We start from the raw sequence: 18581 nt of genomic DNA, 5'->3' as shown, positions 1-18581 counted from the left end.
GCCTGGTTCTTACTTTCTTTTACCCCACAAGAGTCAGATCTATTCTTGGGAGAAACTAAACCCAAAAGATTCCACGGTATATTGTGTTCATTCTGGATTGAAAATATATGGTGCTTCTCTGCTGCCTTTCTGAGCATCACAATGTACACATTCCTGGTCCTAAGCAAAAGCAAATGATACTCCTTGGCGATGGGATAAATGGAAGCGGGGTTATGTTCTACCTATGTAATGGTCAATTGGCTAGTTGTCTGCCTCCATATTCTTTTCTAGGATTTCATTTGTTTTGGTCCTTTATAAGTAAAACTTGGAACTCTTTCTGCCTATCATACTAATATTAGATAAAGAATCCAAAACCGCATTTTCCTGCATTAACCTATTTTATTCTCCCCATTATCACTTTGGTCCTTCTTTTTAAGGGAGCCTTTTCTTTTCCAGAATGGCATAAAGTTTTTTGAACAGTTGTACTGTGTGATACAAATAAAAACAAATTGTAAAAAGAAAAAAAAAATGAGGAAGGTTTCCAACGGTACATACAGCTGAACATAATCAACTAATAAGTTATGGTTCAACTGCTCTAATCAAGGCAAAGTTAGATGAATAAAAGAAATAAGAGCAGAGGACAAAACTCTGGATAGAAAGAACTGAAAGGCAGAATAAGCCCTTTAGGAAGAGAAAACCCCAAACCTCCAACACAATATTTCCAATGAATATCCTACAATATTAAAATACTAAACATATAAATAAAACATTTAGGAGTTGAGGAGTCCAGCCAATAGAAGGTAAAGTGTCTACTTCAAGCATTGTTACAAAAAAGATGTTATGTATTAGCTGTATACATGACAAATGAAATGGAGAAGGTGGCAGAGAGCTGAAGCCTGTTTTATTTCTGGTAAACAATAGTTGTGCTGCTCCAATGTAGTATGCTTAAGAGGTAGATTATTTAGCACAAAGAGAACACGATCTGGCCACTACATATTGCTAAGCAGTCAGTCAAATGCAGGATCTAGAAGCAGGTCAAAATTAAGGGAAACCACGTAAATATACTGTTTGTGTGATTAGCAATCCAAAACCAGCATCTAGAGGGGCCACAGAGTAAATACAGTAATTCAGATTACATAATCATACCCTATTGTAGAAAGCTCAGAAACCCAGAACTTTAAGATTAGCTATGTCAAATGTCAGCTTGATTCTATCAGGAACAGATGAGCATGAAACTTGCCCCATCTAGTGAGAGGTTTATTAATCCCCTAGCACAGTCACTGGCACAGGAATAGATAAGACAGATCAATGGAACAAAACAAAGTCCAAGGCTGGACAAAGTTTCTTTTAGTGTATGATAAAGCAAGCATTTCAAATCAGTGGTAAAAGAGTTTTGGAAAAACCAGCTATTTGGGAAAAATAAAAAGCTGGATTCCTAACTCCCTTCTTACCCCCCTACCCCAACTCCACATTAAATTCCACATATGACAAAGATTTAAATACAGAAAGTTAAACCATAAAAATCCTAGAAGTATGAGTGAATCTTTTTATAATCTTAGAAATGAGAAGACCATTACAAAAAATGATACAAAACCCAGAACCCTTAATATAGCAATTACTTTGACTATTAAAAAAAAATTAATGGCAAAATACTGAACATAAAGTTAAAAAAAACTGGAAAAAATTATTTGCAACACAATAAAGGGTTACTATAGAGTTTTCAAATCAATAAGAAAAAGACAAAGATCTCAAAAGAAAATAGGCAGGGACCTCCCTGGTGGCGCAGTGGTTAAGAATCCGCCTGCCAATGCAGGGGACATGGCTCCGAGCCCTGGTCCGGGAAGATCCCACATTCCGCAGAGCAACTAAGCCCGTGCGCCACAACTACTGAGCCTGTGCTCTAGAGCCCGCGAGCCACAACTACTGAGCCCACGTGTCACAACTACGTGCTCTAGGGCCCGCGTGCTGCAACTACTGAGCCTTGTACTGCAACTACTGAAGCCAGCACCTACAGCCCATGCTCGCAACATGAGAAGCCACCGCAATGAGAAGCCTGTGCGCTGCAACGAAGCGTAGCTCCTGTGCGCAGCAACTAAGACCCAACGCAGCCAAAAATAAATAAAATTTAAAAGAAAAGAAAATAGGCAAAGGACACAAACAAGTAATTCACAAAAGGACACAGAAATGACCAATAATGTTTGAAAAGCTATTCAATCTCACTAGTAATCAAAAGAAAATCAAAGAAAAATAATGTGATAACATTTTCCACCTGTTGGAAGCGCTTGACAAAATGTATCCAGTGAGGGGTGGACACCAGAGCACCTGTGTGCACTGTGGGTGGGAATATATAAACTGCTATAACTTTTCTGGAGAGCTATTTGGTGATGTGAATCAGAACTGAAAATGTCCACACCACATGACCCAAGCAATCCCACTCAGGAATTTATTATCAGGGGATAACTACACATCTTTACAAAATACGTTATACACCTGAAGGTTTACTGCATCCTGCAGGCCATCTACTGTGTTAAACATCTTACACACATTATCATTTAATCCACATAACAACCCCATATTACTATACCTGTATATCCTAGACAAGAACTGAAGCTTTGTTAAATGCGTTATGTTATGCAATGAAACAATATACCAGGTGCTAATGAAAATGTTTCAGGTATTTACTGACATTGAAAGATATTCATAACATGTTGAGTAAAAAGCAGGTTTACAGAATAGCATGTAAAATCGTGTGTGTGTGTGCGTTTATGGTTAAAAACATTCTTCCAAATATTAACAGCAACCATCTCTAAGTGGCAGAATTTATGGTGGTGTTTCTTCTTTATAGTTTTTCCATGGTAACTGAATTACTCCCCACCCCATCATCTGTTGAATAGTGATTTCTAGTGTCCCAGGTGGCACTGATAGCCATATACTGACCTCTGGTAGGGGAGCTCTGGGCAGCAGGGAGTCACTGACTGGCATTTATAACCAAATTGGTTTTCAGGGACCCATTACGTTAGAAAGTAGGTGACAGCTTGTACTACCTTCTCTGAAACACAACCATCTTGACAGGATAATGCAAGACTCATCCACACATTTAATGCCCACCATTTAAAGCCTGAGGTCCACACATTTTAGAGACCATGAATTAACAAAAATGTCCATTTCTGTGGTCATTTGGCTAATCCCTAGTTCCATCTGGAAAAGAGAAAGGCCATAAAACACAACATTCTTTATGGAAATAACTTTGTCTTCACATCTAATCAAACAAGAAGTCTAATTAAATTACTGTTACTATAGCTGGGAGAACTTAAAGTTGGTCCCGAGAGTCACCGCAGCTTGGAAAAAAATTCTGGTAATGAGAAACCTCTGCCTATCTTTAGTTACACACCTGATCAAAAGTAAAACACTGAAAGAATTAACACCAGCACAACTGAGCCTGGATCAGTTTCACATGGCGCGCCCCAGTTTAAAAGCCACTTGCAGATGACCCGACAGTCTGGCCATCAGGAGCAACCTCTCTGGCAAGTAAACAGAGAGTGAATTCAATGATGCCATCCTTCACACATGTTCCTTCTTTCAACAAATACATCTGCTTGCCTACCATGGGCCGGACCCTCTTTGGGGCGCTGCAGACACAGCAGTGATAACACATACTCTGTGCTCAGGGAGCTTATACTCTATGAACACACTTCTTAACAGAAGTCTAAGAATAAAGACTAAACATGCTAGATATTCAACCTACAGAAGACAACCTGTCATTGTGAAAAATAAAACTGCAAAAGGGTGTTAAAGCCTGGTCTAGTAACTAACTGGTTGGGAAAGTGGGCACAAATCATTTTCTCTCTTGGGAATCTACTTCCTCAGGAGTGAAACTGAATTATGCTCCTTCACTCACTGGAATAATAAGAATCAAATGAAATAACAAGGCACTGGTGATCCCATAAAGGCTGGGAATTTAAGATTTAGGCTTCCAAACCCCAAACAGGGAACACAGGGATAGACAGGACACAGTGATGGTGTAAGAGAGGTTTGGGACAAGACCCGGGCGAAGCTCTTGCGGGCAGGAATAAAACCTTAACAGAATACAGTTCCGTTAAATAAGGCACTGCTAGGACCATAAAACATGAGCCAAAAATAAGATCACAAATGTTCCAGTCCTCCCAGAGACTATCCTTAGAAATAAAAAGGCTAAACATAAAACAGTATACAAGTTTGCAAACCTATTCAATTATTCAGAGTTTTCTGTGAGGCAGGATGGAACAGAGGAGAGCACTGGGCTAATACCTGGTCAATGTGAATTTCATTTCCGGCTCTGCCAACAGCTCTGTGAACTTGGGCAGTAAAACCTAACTTCACCACCAAGGCGAGGAAGCTGGAATGACAGCATTTCCAGTACCTATAAGCTTTAAAATTCTATGACTCATCAACAATTTCACACCTCAGTTTGCTTTTCCACTGCTCTGCCTTCATTTGGGAAAAAAACAAAAAAAAAAATCAGCCCCTTGCTCCACAATACTCTAGTGTCAACAGGAAAGGGCAACAGCAACTCCATTATCTAGAAACCTCAACAACCTGGACATTCACTGAAAGGAAGCAAGGGAGAGAGACCTCTGATGACAGTGTCCATGCAATAAAACCCTATGTACCTGACCACTAAGAGAAACCTGCAGACCGTCGCTCTAAATCAATCTGCTAAACCTGTTAGATTGCCTAAAATTAGAAATCTTTTTCTCAGTTTACAGAAGCATCTTACAGAAGTAAAATTTCTTAGCTTACAGAAGTTAAATTTGGGCGACACTGTATCTAGAGACAGGGACAGCAGCAAGAAGGAACAGGATATTGCAAGGGGACTATCATTTCTGCAGGAAAAAAAGAGTAAACTTCAACAGGCAGACAATGGCACTAAGCTTATAAATCTGCGCCATTCAAAATGGGAGAAAATAGCCCCACAAATCTCAACAGACCTTGAGGGCATTAATGCCATACCACTTTAAAATGATGTGAGTCGTGGTACAGCATAATTTAATCTCCTTAATGATCCAAGGTCATACTGTTGACAAAGAAGGCAGAGACATATGTATTTTAGAAAGATATCCATTAAAAATAACAAAAACAACAAACTTTGGCATTCAAAAGGGTAGGCTTAAATGTCTACCCTAGGCTTAGTTTTCGAAAAACTCATCTTCATGGGATAATTCATTTCTCATCATGCCTAATAAATGAGTTAAATTTCAAACTGTTGGCATTTAATTTTTACATCTTAATCTCATTTCAAAGAAAAGAAAGTGATGAAAGGATATGCGCCAGTGGCCAGCTGACTGGACCATAAAAGCTCACCAGTCCCCACTGGGTGTGGGGACCAGCCCGGCCTCCCTCTGCTACAGCCACACTGGCCTTCTTCCAGACCTCTGGGTGCACCATGCTCCTTCTAGCCCCAGGCCTGTGAACATGCTTTTCTCTCTGTCTGGGACACTCCTACAGGAAAAATTCTATTCATCTTCCAGTACCAGTTTAAGTACTTTCTCAGCAAGCGCTTCCTAGTGCCCCAGGCTAAAAGGACCTCTGTCAATTATTCTCCTGTAGTTGCTTTTTTCCTTCTTGGTACTTATTGTATTTGTAATTACATATGTGTTTAATGTCCATTTTCTCTACTGGTCCATAAAGGCAGGGATCTTGTCTGTTGTGTTCCAAATCAGTTTCCAGTACCCAGTACAAGGCCCAACACATAGTAGGTGCTCAATAAAAAGTTGTTGAATAATAATAATATTGACCTTTACTGAGCACTCATGATATATAAAGCACCATTGCTACTTTACAGATGAAGAAGGAGGGTCAGAGAGGTTAAATAATTCTCCCAAAGTTACACAGCTGGTAAGTGGCAGAGCAAGGTTTCAAGCTCCTGTCTGACTCCAGACTATACATTTAATGACTACACTTTCTCCAGCACTATGTGAGGCAAAAGGGTGAAGTTAAGGGGTCATGCTTGTACTACCTTTAAGGTGTTTATAATCTGGAGAATACCAATTGAATAAATGAAAGTGAATACAAAATAGAATACTATAGTAAAGTGCTGGATTACATGGCATTGTTAAATGTTGTAGGCGAGAACAGAAAAAAAACAAGCAGAGCTAGAAAGGCATTCAGACGGGAGGAATGCCATGAAAACAAAAATGGAGAAGCAACAGAGCACATGGCAAGCTAAAGGGACTGGTGATAAGGTAACTTCAACTAGAGCAGAGCTAACGTAGGCCAGGAAATAGTGAGATACTACCTTAAAGGTATACACGCATTATAAAAAAGAATTCCATTAACATTCTGGTCTGCCCTGCTCTCAAGCTAAGTTCTTGAGGAGTACCTATCACATCTCACTAATATTTCTTAAAACGTTACAGAGGTCAATAGAGTACAAAGCTAATAGTGATTGCTCAGTTAATGAATCAGGGTGAAACAGGCAAAGTGCTATTTTAGAGCTGTCAACTTAAAACCGCATATTTAAAGCTTAATGAATGAGAAGAGAAATAGTTATTGAATTACAAGTAGCCTTATTTTTTTTAATTGTAAGTTCTTTAACACTATAAGTAAATAACTATATATACTTGAAACTATTATAACCAGATGACCAGGTATCTGATGATGGTGGGGTTATTTTCTCCTCCATCTCCCATAGCTTCAAGAAAGATACTTTGAATAGATGGTCTCTCCCTTACCATACCCAATTTTTTTTAACTCCAAGTCCAAGCACATAACTAGTACATAATTCTTAATACATATTTGGTTCCTGTGAGTACCCATACTAATTCTCCTGGAATATTTCAGCTATGGAAAAAAAATTTAAGTGCATACACAAATATCTGAGCATCTAACTGGTAATGCATTAGAAGCTTTGTGTAGATAATCATTATAAAAAACATCCAATAAAGGATGAATACACACCAAATTCTACACAGTCTCATTTAATCTTCACAAAGACCCTAAGGGGTACGTATTAGTATATCCATTTTATAGATGAAAAAACTAAGGTTCACTAAGGGTCATCTGTCCCTGGTTACCACTGAAGTTTGAATCCAGGTATAACCTGTGATCACATTCCTTCCTAACCACGGCCTCAAAGAACTCCAATTAATACCACTTGTTAGTATCACTCATATTAACCAGTTAAAATTTTGATGTAATCATGAAGGTTAAAAAAAAAAAAAGGAACACATATGCTTCTTACATTTCTGCCAATCTTGACTCACTCTCATTCTCGCCACCTCCGCCCAAGCCTGTCACCCAACCCTGCCAAGTGATAAAACCGAATACATTTATGCCTCATCTGTCTCCTTTTATGCACATGTTCCTCTGGAGTTGGTATTTATCAGGCTCATTTGGCTGACAATTGGACTCTATGGACACAGTAATAAATCAACAGGCTTATAAAGAAATGACATGGGGCTTCCTTGGTGGCGCAGTGGTTAAGGATCCGCCTGCCAATGCAGGGGACACGGGTTCGAGCCCTGGTCCGGGAAGATCCCACATGCCGCAGAGCAACTAAGCCATGCGCCACAACTACTGAGCCTGTGCTCTAAAGCCTGCGAGCCACAACTACTGAGCCCATGTGCCACAACTACTGAAGCCCGCACACCTAGAGCCCGTGCTCTGCAACAAGAGAAGCCACCGCAATGAGAAGCCCGCGCACCGCAGCGAAGAGTAGGCCCCGTTCGCCGCAACTAGAGAAAGCCCACGCACAGCAACGAAGTCCCAGTGCAGCCAAAAATAAATAAAATAAATTTAAAAAAATATAGAAATGACATAAATCCTACATATGTGGTAGGATTCAAGGTTTTCAAAACATTCTCTCTTTGAAGTCTTATGATAATAATATTTTACATGATGGGGAGCTGAGGCTTAGAAAGGCTAATTGAGCTCTGTTGAGGGAACTATGACCTCAAGGAGCAGAGAGAAATTCACAACTACATGACGTACAACTGGGGTCTATAACCCTGCCTTATTCCTAAAGCAAATGCATTGACTTAAAATATCTCTATGAAACACTTCCAAATGCAGCACCATGTTGGGACATAAGTGTTCTACGCCCAGCTCTTGGCCTGTAAGCAAGTCATTTAGCCTTCTTGGTAAGAGATCTGACCAGTTAATCAGCTTAACAATCTATGATTCAAACTGTTAAGCACATTATCAGCAAGAGTTCAATCTTACCCTTGTTCACAAATGTTCAGAAAAATCTGTTCACGGGCTTCACTGTCTTATAGCTCCTGGGTTCCTCATGCCTGGGCTCACAACCTCCTTCAATAAGGTCCAGGAGTCCTAGATTGTTTCTTGGAACCTTGAGCACTTCAAGTATAAAAGATGGTCGGCCCTGCCCTCTATTCTGCTCTCCTGTTGGACAGAGCACAGTAACGGTCAACGTCCAAAAGGATAACTCTTCTTGGCTCCCCATTTCCACCTCTGGTTTATCCAGCTATAGCCTCATGTCAACCACTACCTGTTAAAACATTTTCTCCAGTAAGTCCTAATGGCAGACTCCCTCCCCATACCCCCCCTCTTTTCCCATCCCCCACAAAGAGCTATCTTTTTTTTTGCGGTACGCGGGCCTCTCACTGCAGAGCACAGGCTCCTGACGTGCAGGCTCAGTGACCATGGCCCACGGGCCCAGCCGCTCCACGGCATGTGGGATCCTCCCGGACCAGGGCATGAACCCATGTCCCCTGCATCGGCAGGAAGAGTTATCTTTTTTTACTTCTCTATATGTTTTCCTGGAAACCTCAGTCTTTCATACTTCTCATCAACTACTTCTCCCCAACAGAAAGTCCCCACTGATCATCCCCTGAGCATGTCTTGGACTTCCCTACCTCCATGCCTTTACAGGTCTCCCTAAGAATTCCCTCCACACTTTGATTCTCTCTTCATCCATGAGGCCTTCCCAGACCACTGCACTGCAGTGGTCATGCCTTCTTCAAAAACTCTTCCAAACTCTCAGCAAGCCATCTCTGAACAGCTAAATACTTAAGATGACATCAATGCGGATGTTTTTTTTTTTTTTTTACGGTACGCGGGCCTCTCACTGTTGTGGCCTCTCCCGTTGCGGAGCACAGGCTCCGGACGCGCAGGCTCAGCGGCCACGGCTCACGGGCCCAGCCGCTCCGCGGCATGTGGGATCTTCCCAGACCGGGGCACGAACCTGTGTCCGCTGCATCGGCAGGCAGACTCTCAACCACTGCGCCACCAGGGAAGCCCAATGCGGATGTTTTTAATGTTTAACTTTTCTTACGTACAGGCCAGAACTCCAGAAGTGTTTGAGTGAAAGATATCTGCACAATACATTTAACAAAACATTCTGATAAAACTTCTCACTTGACCCTCCAAATAATCCTAAAACTGAGTCTCCAGTTTTAAAAAAAATAATAAATAAAGGTCAGAGAAGTTAAGTGATTGTCTATGATCATACCATACAACTATGAAACAGCAGAGCCAGGATTCAAATCTGAGTATTAAGAAGTCTTTTTTGAACTTTTCATATAGCATGTTTATGATGTGAAACTCTTTGACAAAGAGCAGGTACCAGATAAACATTTGATCTGAACTATCCTGTCTGGGAAGTACTAACATCAGTTAAAAATTTCCTTCCCAGTTCAATTTCTCTTGGTTCTTCAGGGTGATCTTACTGTTGAATCAGATTTGCAAACAGGCCCAACTACAATATTAGAACTTAGTTTTTTAGAACATACAGGGAAAAAAAAGAGCAAAACTCTTAACAAAAGCAAACATAAGAGAGATACTACTCATAAGCCCTAGAAGGAAAAAACCATACATTTTCTTCTAATGAAAATAAATCAAGCCAATTAATCACACGTAAGTTTCTAACTCGCACAGGGCTGAGTATTTAATGGGAAGCTGACCATCTATTTTCAAGCACACAGGCAGCCAAGACAAAAAGGAAAAATAAAAGCCCCAGTTTTGGCAGAGTGCTGTAGGGAAGGAAAAGAAAAAACAAATTTACTGCTAGATATCTATTTGGTTTGCTTTTGGAATATCCAAGCTAGTAGCTTTGATTTGCATTAGATTTTTTTCAGCCTACAAGGAACAATAAAGTATTTCCCAAAAATAAAAAGTCAAATGTCTTTCACAATTATATGAAAAAAGAAATACTCCTGTTATCTTTAAGAACACTCATATTTCACTGAAGCAAGCTCTGGAGGTGGTAACAAATTACCCCCAGATGTGAAATCCAGGCTATGTTCAAGTTCAACTGGGAAACCGAACAGCCACAATTTGCTTCTAAACTTGGAAACAACCAGTAAACATTTGTGATCACAACCTTTGGCCTCCTCTTCTTCCATATTAATCACAGAGTTCTTTAGACATTTTAAATCTAGTCCAAAACTTCTCATGCTGTAGATGAGGAGTTGAGGGCCAGATACTGAAATGCAAAACAGAAAATAAATTACATTCACAGAAAACTTTCTCAGGAAAACACCACAGGCTCTGAATGGAAGATTTTGTTTTTGTTGTGGTGTCCTGAGACTGGGGTTGAGGACAGAGAAGGAAAAAATAGCCCCAATCTTAAAAAACAAAACAAACAAAACAAAAAAACCCCACATGTCCAGCATTCACCTAACAACCTCTAAAGGTATGAAGCGTCTATCATGAAGATTCATTCAACTCAGATAGCTCAAAGCCACATATTACTAACCCAACTTTGACTGCAGTCACTATTACAGTGTCAGTAAAAAAAACCCTGCCTAGAACAGACTGAAATTGACCAGTTTGTTCCTCAAGCCCCATTACTCCTCAAAACCACCTACTTACAGATCAGTGAGGCCACGTAGACAGTGGGAAGAACAAGTTTTCACCAAGCGTTTAAATAGAAGAGTACAAGATGCAACAGAAACACTGGTTAGAAAAGATAAAAAGGTAACTGAGGGCTTCCCTGATGGTGCAGTGGTTGGGAGTCCGCCTGCCGATGCAGGGGACACGGGTTCGTGCCCCGGTCCGGAAAGATCCCACATGCTGCGGAGCGGCTGGGCCCGTGAGCCATGGCCGCTGAGCCTGCGCGTCCGGAGCCTGTGCTCAGCAACGGGAGAGGCCACAACAGTGAGAGGCCCGCGTACCACCAAAAAAAAAAAAAAAAAAGGTAACTGAATATTTTTTTTAGAAATTTACAAATGCAGTATCTTTTTTTGGAGCCATTGCCACACAGCCCTCTGCTAGAAAAGCTGCATCTGGCCACTGCCCTCAAGCACTGCCCTTTCTGTGAGGATCACATGAGTAACAAGCCAACTAGGACAAAGTTGGGGGGCATGGTTTCTGCAGTCACCCACTGAGAACCCAACATTTATTGGCAAGAGTTGATTTGAAATTGGCAGAGTGCAAAAGAAGCTAATAGCCTATGTGAACCTAACACAAAATATCAGATCAAAACAGCAGGATAAGGAGCCTATTACTATTATCATTAGAGAAAGAAAATAGTCATTAGAAATTGACCAGGAGACTCATCATAGTGATTTTTAATTTTCTAATTAAAAATCACTATGCACAGAACCAAAAATTTGAGTCAGCAGAGAACTTACCTAATTGTTTCCCTGCATTCCCTTTGAGCCACTTGTCCTACCTGGCTAGCTCTCTACCCTCACCTCAACCAAACCTCAGATGACAACTAACCTTTCCCCAGATAAATATACTTCATCAACTTTGCTGATACTTCTAACATTTACATAACATTTTAACATCCCGTAGGGGTTAAAAGTCTGATGAATATACTGTATGGGCGCAGAGTCCTCATGAGGATTTTGCTCATTCTGCTCAACCAGGACCAGGAAGGAGATCCTACAGAATTCCTATTCCTTGACCCCGGCACGAATGGATGAAACAGGATTCAAGAAAGATTAACTAGAGGGTGATGGTGGGAGTGGCAGGGAAGGCAGTATGAAGAGAGGGTGGGTACTGGGATAAATGAGGCAGTTAGAAAGTTCTGGGGCAGTTAAATGCACTGACCTTCAGATTTCCGGGTGTGACAAAGATCCACAACAGGCTAAGAGCGGCAGCTCCCTGAAGCCTCCAACAGGCACATTCAGTCCTGTCAGCCTGGACTCAGCCCTGCCAGCACCAGCAAACAAATACACGCATTCTTCTCAGAGCTGACACCCCATACAACACAACCTCACTACGGGGCCTGTTTATGTAAGAAACCAGATGCTTTGATGTTGGGGTAGAAGTTGGGAAGTTATGTGTAAAGAAGTAGTTAATGACAGGAACAGAAGGAGGACAGAGAATGAACAACATTCCTGGCTTTACTAATCGTAAGTTTTAAAAGTTTTAAGGAAATTGTCAAATAGTCTGAACTCAGGAATGAGAAGTAAGGAAGTTATGTCAGCCACCACCACAACTCTGACCAAGGCATTTCATCTGTTTCTTTAAGACAGAGCTTCATGCCTAACCTCAAAGGGGTGCTTATAGGAGGAATGTTTGGAAGCAATCCAACTTAGCAACCAACATTAATAAACTCTAGGCTTGCTCAACTTCTCTCATGCACAAAGGTTATACATGTCATGAACATTCCAAGCACTTAAAGGAAAGAATCAGTTAACAGTGTGGCATGAAAAGAGTTTGGGGTTAAAGGCAAAAGGAAGGTTATTCATTAGTCTAAGAAAAAATCATTTATAAATACGCACACACACATATTTGCTGGATTTCATGAGTGAAGAGACTGAGTTATATAGGTCATTAGGGCAAAGGTCTCCTAAAACCAGAAGACTATAAAAGCACTATCACGCTTTAGTTCTACTTTGCTTTCTTAAGAAGATTAGTTAAACACCAACCTATTCTCACAAAGCCAAATAAGCCATAGAAACAGGTCTAGGAGATTCGCTAAAACTTTCTGAGGCTTTTCGTTCTCCAGTCTGAATGATCTCTTCTTTGTATCTTGGCACCCCCAGTATCTAGCACATCTTGGACTTTTGGAGGACATTCATGTACACTGACTACATGAAGCAATGTGGCTTGACATGAACAGCAAGTTATAACAAATAAGAGAACAACGAACTTTTCATTTTTCTTGGGAATTGAATCCTGTCATCTTATGAAAAACTACTCTAAATGGCACTTTCCCAGCTGTACAAAAGTATACAATATTTCTAATAAAAAGATGTTCTGTTATGCCTATACTTTTATTTCACACTATTTATAAAGGCTCCCCCAACACCAGATCTCTTCAGCAGAGGTCAGGATGATTTATTATGACTTCTAAAACTATAGAATTGAAAAGCAGAACAGACCACTAGGTAACAGTTCTTGGTTAAGGCGGTGCACCACTAAGAACTGCTTTATTCAACCATTTCTAAGGTGAAGATTATTAACAGTGGTTCCACTTTTACCACATACACATGCTACAAAAAGGATGGGATCTCTGAAGAAACCATGGATGATTAAGAAATGCAAAAACAGTTCGTTTAAATGAGGTCAATGAAAGAAGACAAAAAAATAAATTTAAAAAGTCACTGGAAACAATAACTAAATAAAATGAAAGAAAAAGAGGGAAGATTTTTTTATTAACATGTGGACTTCAAAGAATGACGTTTCAGATCTGCTCTTGAGTAGATCTGGCCTAAGAACCCCCTGAGCCAGTTTTTTCAACCTCTTGCTTTAGAAATCAATATATTGCAAATGACATATAAATTCAAACCAACCAGGGAAGATTCTGACTAAAGGAATAAATCCAGTAGCCCCAGGTCCTAAAGGTAGGTCAATCGGCAAGAGAAGAATCCAAATATGGAGTAAGAATGCTGTGTCTGGCTGGCTCAAGGAAGGAAGTGCTCCTGTTATAAATTAGGCACTGGTGTTGTAAAGCCTTTCTCAACTCTCCACCGTGAGATGGAAGTCTACACATTTTTTTCCCCCTCATCAAACGGGAAGACTTCCCAGTTCTCATTCTGCCCTATCTGCACCCAACCCATCCCACACGTCAGCACTAGCTTGGCCACCTTTAGGCAGCTGCTGCTTGGACTGCGTTTAGCGAGAGTTCTCCCTGACTGCTTATGCTTTGACTGCAATTGCCCTGGGTCCCCAGACAGAGAATTCTGCACAGGTAACAAGTAGAGTCCAGGCAGAGGGAGAAAGATCAAGGGGAGACTGAGATTCGGCTGATACAGAATGTGGTTCAACGAGGACAAGTGCAGTTAGCCCCTCACCTCTGTCCCCATGTGCAACTCTCTCTGAATGAGGAAGAGATATGAGAGAAAATGCATTAAATTGAAAATACATTATGCAACAATTAAACCGACAGTTCTAGAAAAAACACGAAGAAGATGCTCGAGCTGATCTAGAGCAAGTAGCCAGGACATTGCCAACAACTGGCTTTGTCAACACAGTAGTGTGCAGAGGTTGGGTTGCTTGTCCCCAGAAACAGAACTGCCACAATTTTTAAAGTGTCCGCCTAGGACCTAGCTCAAAGCAGAGTATCTGCAATGTGTTTCTTACCCATTGCAAACCTTGTTACAACAGGATCTAGACATCCTGGTCAGAGTCCAATGCCATGATAGAAGGTCAAGTTGAAGGAGTAAGAGAGATCACATATACGCTGTGACCCCATTGCCAAGCTTGTTCCTTTAACTATTAAAACACACACAGGAACCTAATCATTGCTTTGGGATTTCTGAACACCCGCCTACCCACCCTGAAAGTACTGACCCCGCGAGGACACACGTTTGTTTCTGTTTAGCTCCAACTTCTCCAACCACTCCTCCAGCTTCCTGTTGGGGTATAGCGTTGCTGGATCCGAATTATTTATACAGACGGAAAACAACAACGCTCGAGAGATTCTGACAACTTAAAAAAGAAAAAAAGAATGCGTGAAAGTCTAAGCCGGCTTCCCTGTGACGAAACACAGCTGCCCGGGCTGCGGCGTCCGGGGACCGCTCTCCGGGCCCGACTCGGCCCGCCCGCCCGCCGTAGTTTCGGGGCCGCGGCCCAGGTGGCGCGGGCGCCGCGCGGCGGGCGAGCGGCCGGGGTCTCCTCCGCTGGGACGCGAGGAGCGCGGACAGAGAAAGAGGAGCCGGGTGCGCGGGCCCAGGGGCCCGCGGGTGGCACCTCGTAGTCCGGGCGGTGCCCGGGCCCGGCGCCCGCTCACCTGGTGCGTGTTGTTGGCCAGCCTGCCGACGAAGTCCCGGACCCCGCCGCAGTCCTCATCCTCGTCGAGCGCGCTGCGGCGCCAACGGCCGCCGCGGGGAGCCGGGCCCCCAAGCGCGGCCGCGCGCGGCCCCCAGCTCACCCCGACGGGGCCGGACCAGCGCGACAGCGGCGCAGCGGGCGGTGGCGGCGCGTCCAGCCGGTCCTGGCCGAGGGTCGCCGGCGGCAGCAGCTGGAGGAGGAGGAGGAGGCTGAGACTGTGGGGCCAGCGCGAGAGGTCGCCAGCAGCTCCCCGGAGCCGCTCCATCGCCGCCGAATGCCTACGCTGCCGACACCTGCCGCCCGGCGCGCCCGCCCACCCCCGCCGGCGCCGCGCCACACCCCCGAGCCCGAGCCCGGCGTTCCTTGGATACGCGCAGCCGGGCCTCTCCGCCCCCATAGGCTGGCCGCCTGTCCTTCTTCCCCGGCCCACTGCTCATTGGCTCGCGTCGCCTCCGGCTTCGGGGGTCCTGGATTAGGATGCCAAGTTGCGGGACTGATTGGCTGGAACGTGGCAGAGACGGCTGAGGTCATCCCCCTCTCGCCGGCGTATCCAAGGCCGGGCTTCTAGAGTTAGCGTAGGAGCTTCCCTCCTTCACAAGAACGCCCCCGCTTCGTGGCGACCCGACCCCTCGTTGCTCCCTCTGGCACCCTCAAGTTGGGGCTGGGTTGGTCCCCTCTTCTCCCCCAGAGACACCCCTAAAATTCCTTGGGTTGTGGCAGCGCCTGGAAAATCTCCTCGGGGAAACCTTGAGTTTGCTCAGCTGGAAAACGGGGCTCCGTCATGAACCGGTGCTTCTGGTTTTTAACCCCCGCACGCTGCAGCGCCCATTGTCTGCTGAAGCAGCCGCCTTGCTGACACAAGGTGAAGGAGAACTGTGTGGGCTAAGTCTCATGGAGGCAGACATCAGAACATCCGTGACTCACGCAAGCCTGGAGAAAGTCTCTTCTCTCTCACCTTCCTCTTATGCAGGGGGTTAAGCCAAAGAAGGAGTTGCTTATTGATTTTCCTGGAGTTAGAAAGTAGCTTAGGCATTAGGGGCAGGTAAAAGGGGGCAAGAGAATTGCCCCTTTTATAAAATTGGCTCAGTGCCGACTTTAGACATGATCATTGCATAGATGCATATTTATCAGGGTGCCTTAACCCTGCAGTGAGCGCACTGCACAAGTTTGGTTTTCAATATATAATATCCCCTAAATTAACATCCCGCCTCCAATAAATAAAACAAAACCCCTACGCTGTTCCCTTTATCGCAGAAACTACACCCATAACTTTATTCTGGAACATGCAGTGCAGGTAAAACCAGTTCTGGATGTTCTCTTTATTGACTCCATCTCTTCAGAATGCCAGTTGTTCAGAAGAAAAGGGAACAAATAGAAAGACACAAAGTATACAACACGTTACACCCAAATAAAGAAAGCAACTAAAAATTACTTTTAAAAAAATTACTTTTAACTATTAACTGCAGGTAAACCCGAATGAGAATATATTTATTGTAGAGGAAAATAAATGGTGCAGTGCACTGAACCCAAGGTTTACATTAAAATCCTCTAGTCACATTAATTTGCAAACGAAAATTTACAAATTTACATTTTGCCAGAACAACCATAGTAAGACATGACAAGTGAAAAATATTTTTGAATGGCATCTGAGCAGGATGGTAAAATCACTAAAATAGTATTCCAAGTTCTCAGCTACTGAACTGACGACATAAAGCTCCATGAAAACTGGTGAACAATTTGTTCCTTTCCATTAACTACAATGTGTCAGATAATTTTTGTAAGAGATTATTTTTTAATCTGTGCCAACTGTGGAGTAGATCACAAGACAGTCAGTTCCAGTAGCATGTGATTAGCCGGGGAGAGAAAAGGGTCTATACAGGAATATTTCTTTGTTTGGGTGACACAAAGATGAATGGTCTATTGTCTTACTGTCCGAAAAGAAAAAAGCCAACTCAACAGTGCCATCTCCTGGAGAAATTACTAAATACACTTTTAAACTCAAATTGTTGGAATTACCTGTACCTTCATTTTTTAATATATTGCTTTTAGTTATTATTGTATGTTTACAGAATATGTTTCCTTCTTCAAACTGTATCAGCTTCTGGGGACATGGTACCTTGCATATGGAACTGAGAAAATGTTTGAGTGAATGAATTATTTTAGTATTTCGCTTTTGTCAATGACACTGGCACGAAATACAAAAGTTGCAGTCAGATACCCTTTGTGAAATACCACACCTAAGATATTACCTTACTTGCAGAACTAAAATATGTAAATTTATCTTATTACTAAAAACCATACATTTCTCCAAGATAAATTCTGTGGCAGGAAGATGAATTGAAAGCAGTTACGTTTCACAAAACCATTGCTTTTGCTAATAAGATTATTTCTGATTCTATTTAAATGGACACAAAAAGAAACTTCGTAGGAAAATTTAAAACTCTACAGAAAACAAAAGTCCATCTCTTTCAAGAATTCTATAATTGGAATTATAGAAGGTATGAAATTTTTTGTTTCACCAGTACAGTGTAAGCTGAAGCTAAGAGCTACTTTATTCCTTGGTATATGTTTTTTCCCTACATAATACACATGATTCAGAGACACAACTTCACCTTGCCCTAAAGCAGCATGTTTAGTCCATTTCTGCATTAATCTACATTGAGTTAAATGGGGTATTTATTGCCTAGTTCTCCCCACTAGAAGCTTCATGGGAGCACAGACCATACCTAGACCACAGCTCTATCCCCAATGCCTAATACATTACTTGGCATATAGCACATAGGTACTCAAATTTGTTAAATCTGAACAAATATTAGTTGAGATAGGATTTTTCAATGGCATTTTCTATTAGGATTTGATAAGAGGTGAACACGAGGGAAACTAATCTCATGATCACGTTATATTTAATAACAGGGTTAAAATCACTAGGACAGTCTCAAGAACATTGGCGACAATATAACTTTAGTTCCCTACCTTATGTGTGTGTGTCTAGAGCAAAATTCTGTTTTCCCAAATGTTTCCCATCATTGCAGTTTCCAAATGTATATAAGCACGTTTTTTGCTGGAAATTTGGTATAAATTTAATATGAATTCAGCCTATTCAAATCATCAGAATTTGAAATCATAGAGTACAACTTCCTACAAATGTTAATGAAGACAATACACAATCAATTCTGCATTATTCACACGTGGATTAGCCATGTTGTGGATAGTACATTTCAAATCTCAATGAGATTTCCCTATTACTCAGTAGGTATCTAGGCTTCTCATGCCTGGCATTGTACCAAGAGTTGATGATTTAAAACCTGAGTTCAAGTCTCAACAGCTTAATTTTCTGAGTCCATGGTCACACAGCCTTACATTCTTCATCTGTTAAGTATAAGTAACAATATCTACTTCATGTGGCCATTCCTTTTAATAGATATTTATTGGAGTAT

General features: G+C 42.1%; 1 protein-coding gene across 4 annotated transcripts in view; it reads right to left on the bottom strand.

Moving 5' to 3' along the window:
• SORT1 (sortilin 1) overlaps positions 1-15456 on the bottom strand; it is a 73659-nt gene extending 58203 nt beyond the window's left edge. For 2 of the 4 annotated variants that reach the window (XM_019919468.2, XM_019919469.3), the window contains exon 1: positions 15104-15453. In XM_019919468.2, coding sequence (XP_019775027.2) covers positions 15104-15409 — 306 coding nt within the window. In that variant the 5' untranslated portion in view covers positions 15410-15453. Of the gene's footprint in view, positions 1-15103 lie in introns of all 4 variants that reach the window. The other 2 variants (XM_019919466.3, XM_019919465.3) reach the window with 2 other exon arrangements.
• Positions 15457-18581: the final 3125 nt, after the last annotated feature.

The sequence above is a fragment of the Tursiops truncatus genome, chromosome 1, assembly GCF_011762595.2.
Source record: "Tursiops truncatus isolate mTurTru1 chromosome 1, mTurTru1.mat.Y, whole genome shotgun sequence".
In the NCBI taxonomy this organism is placed as follows: Eukaryota; Metazoa; Chordata; class Mammalia; order Artiodactyla; family Delphinidae; genus Tursiops; species Tursiops truncatus.
The sequence above is the reverse complement of the archived record's forward strand: the minus strand, read 5'-3'. Positions and strand labels throughout refer to the sequence as shown.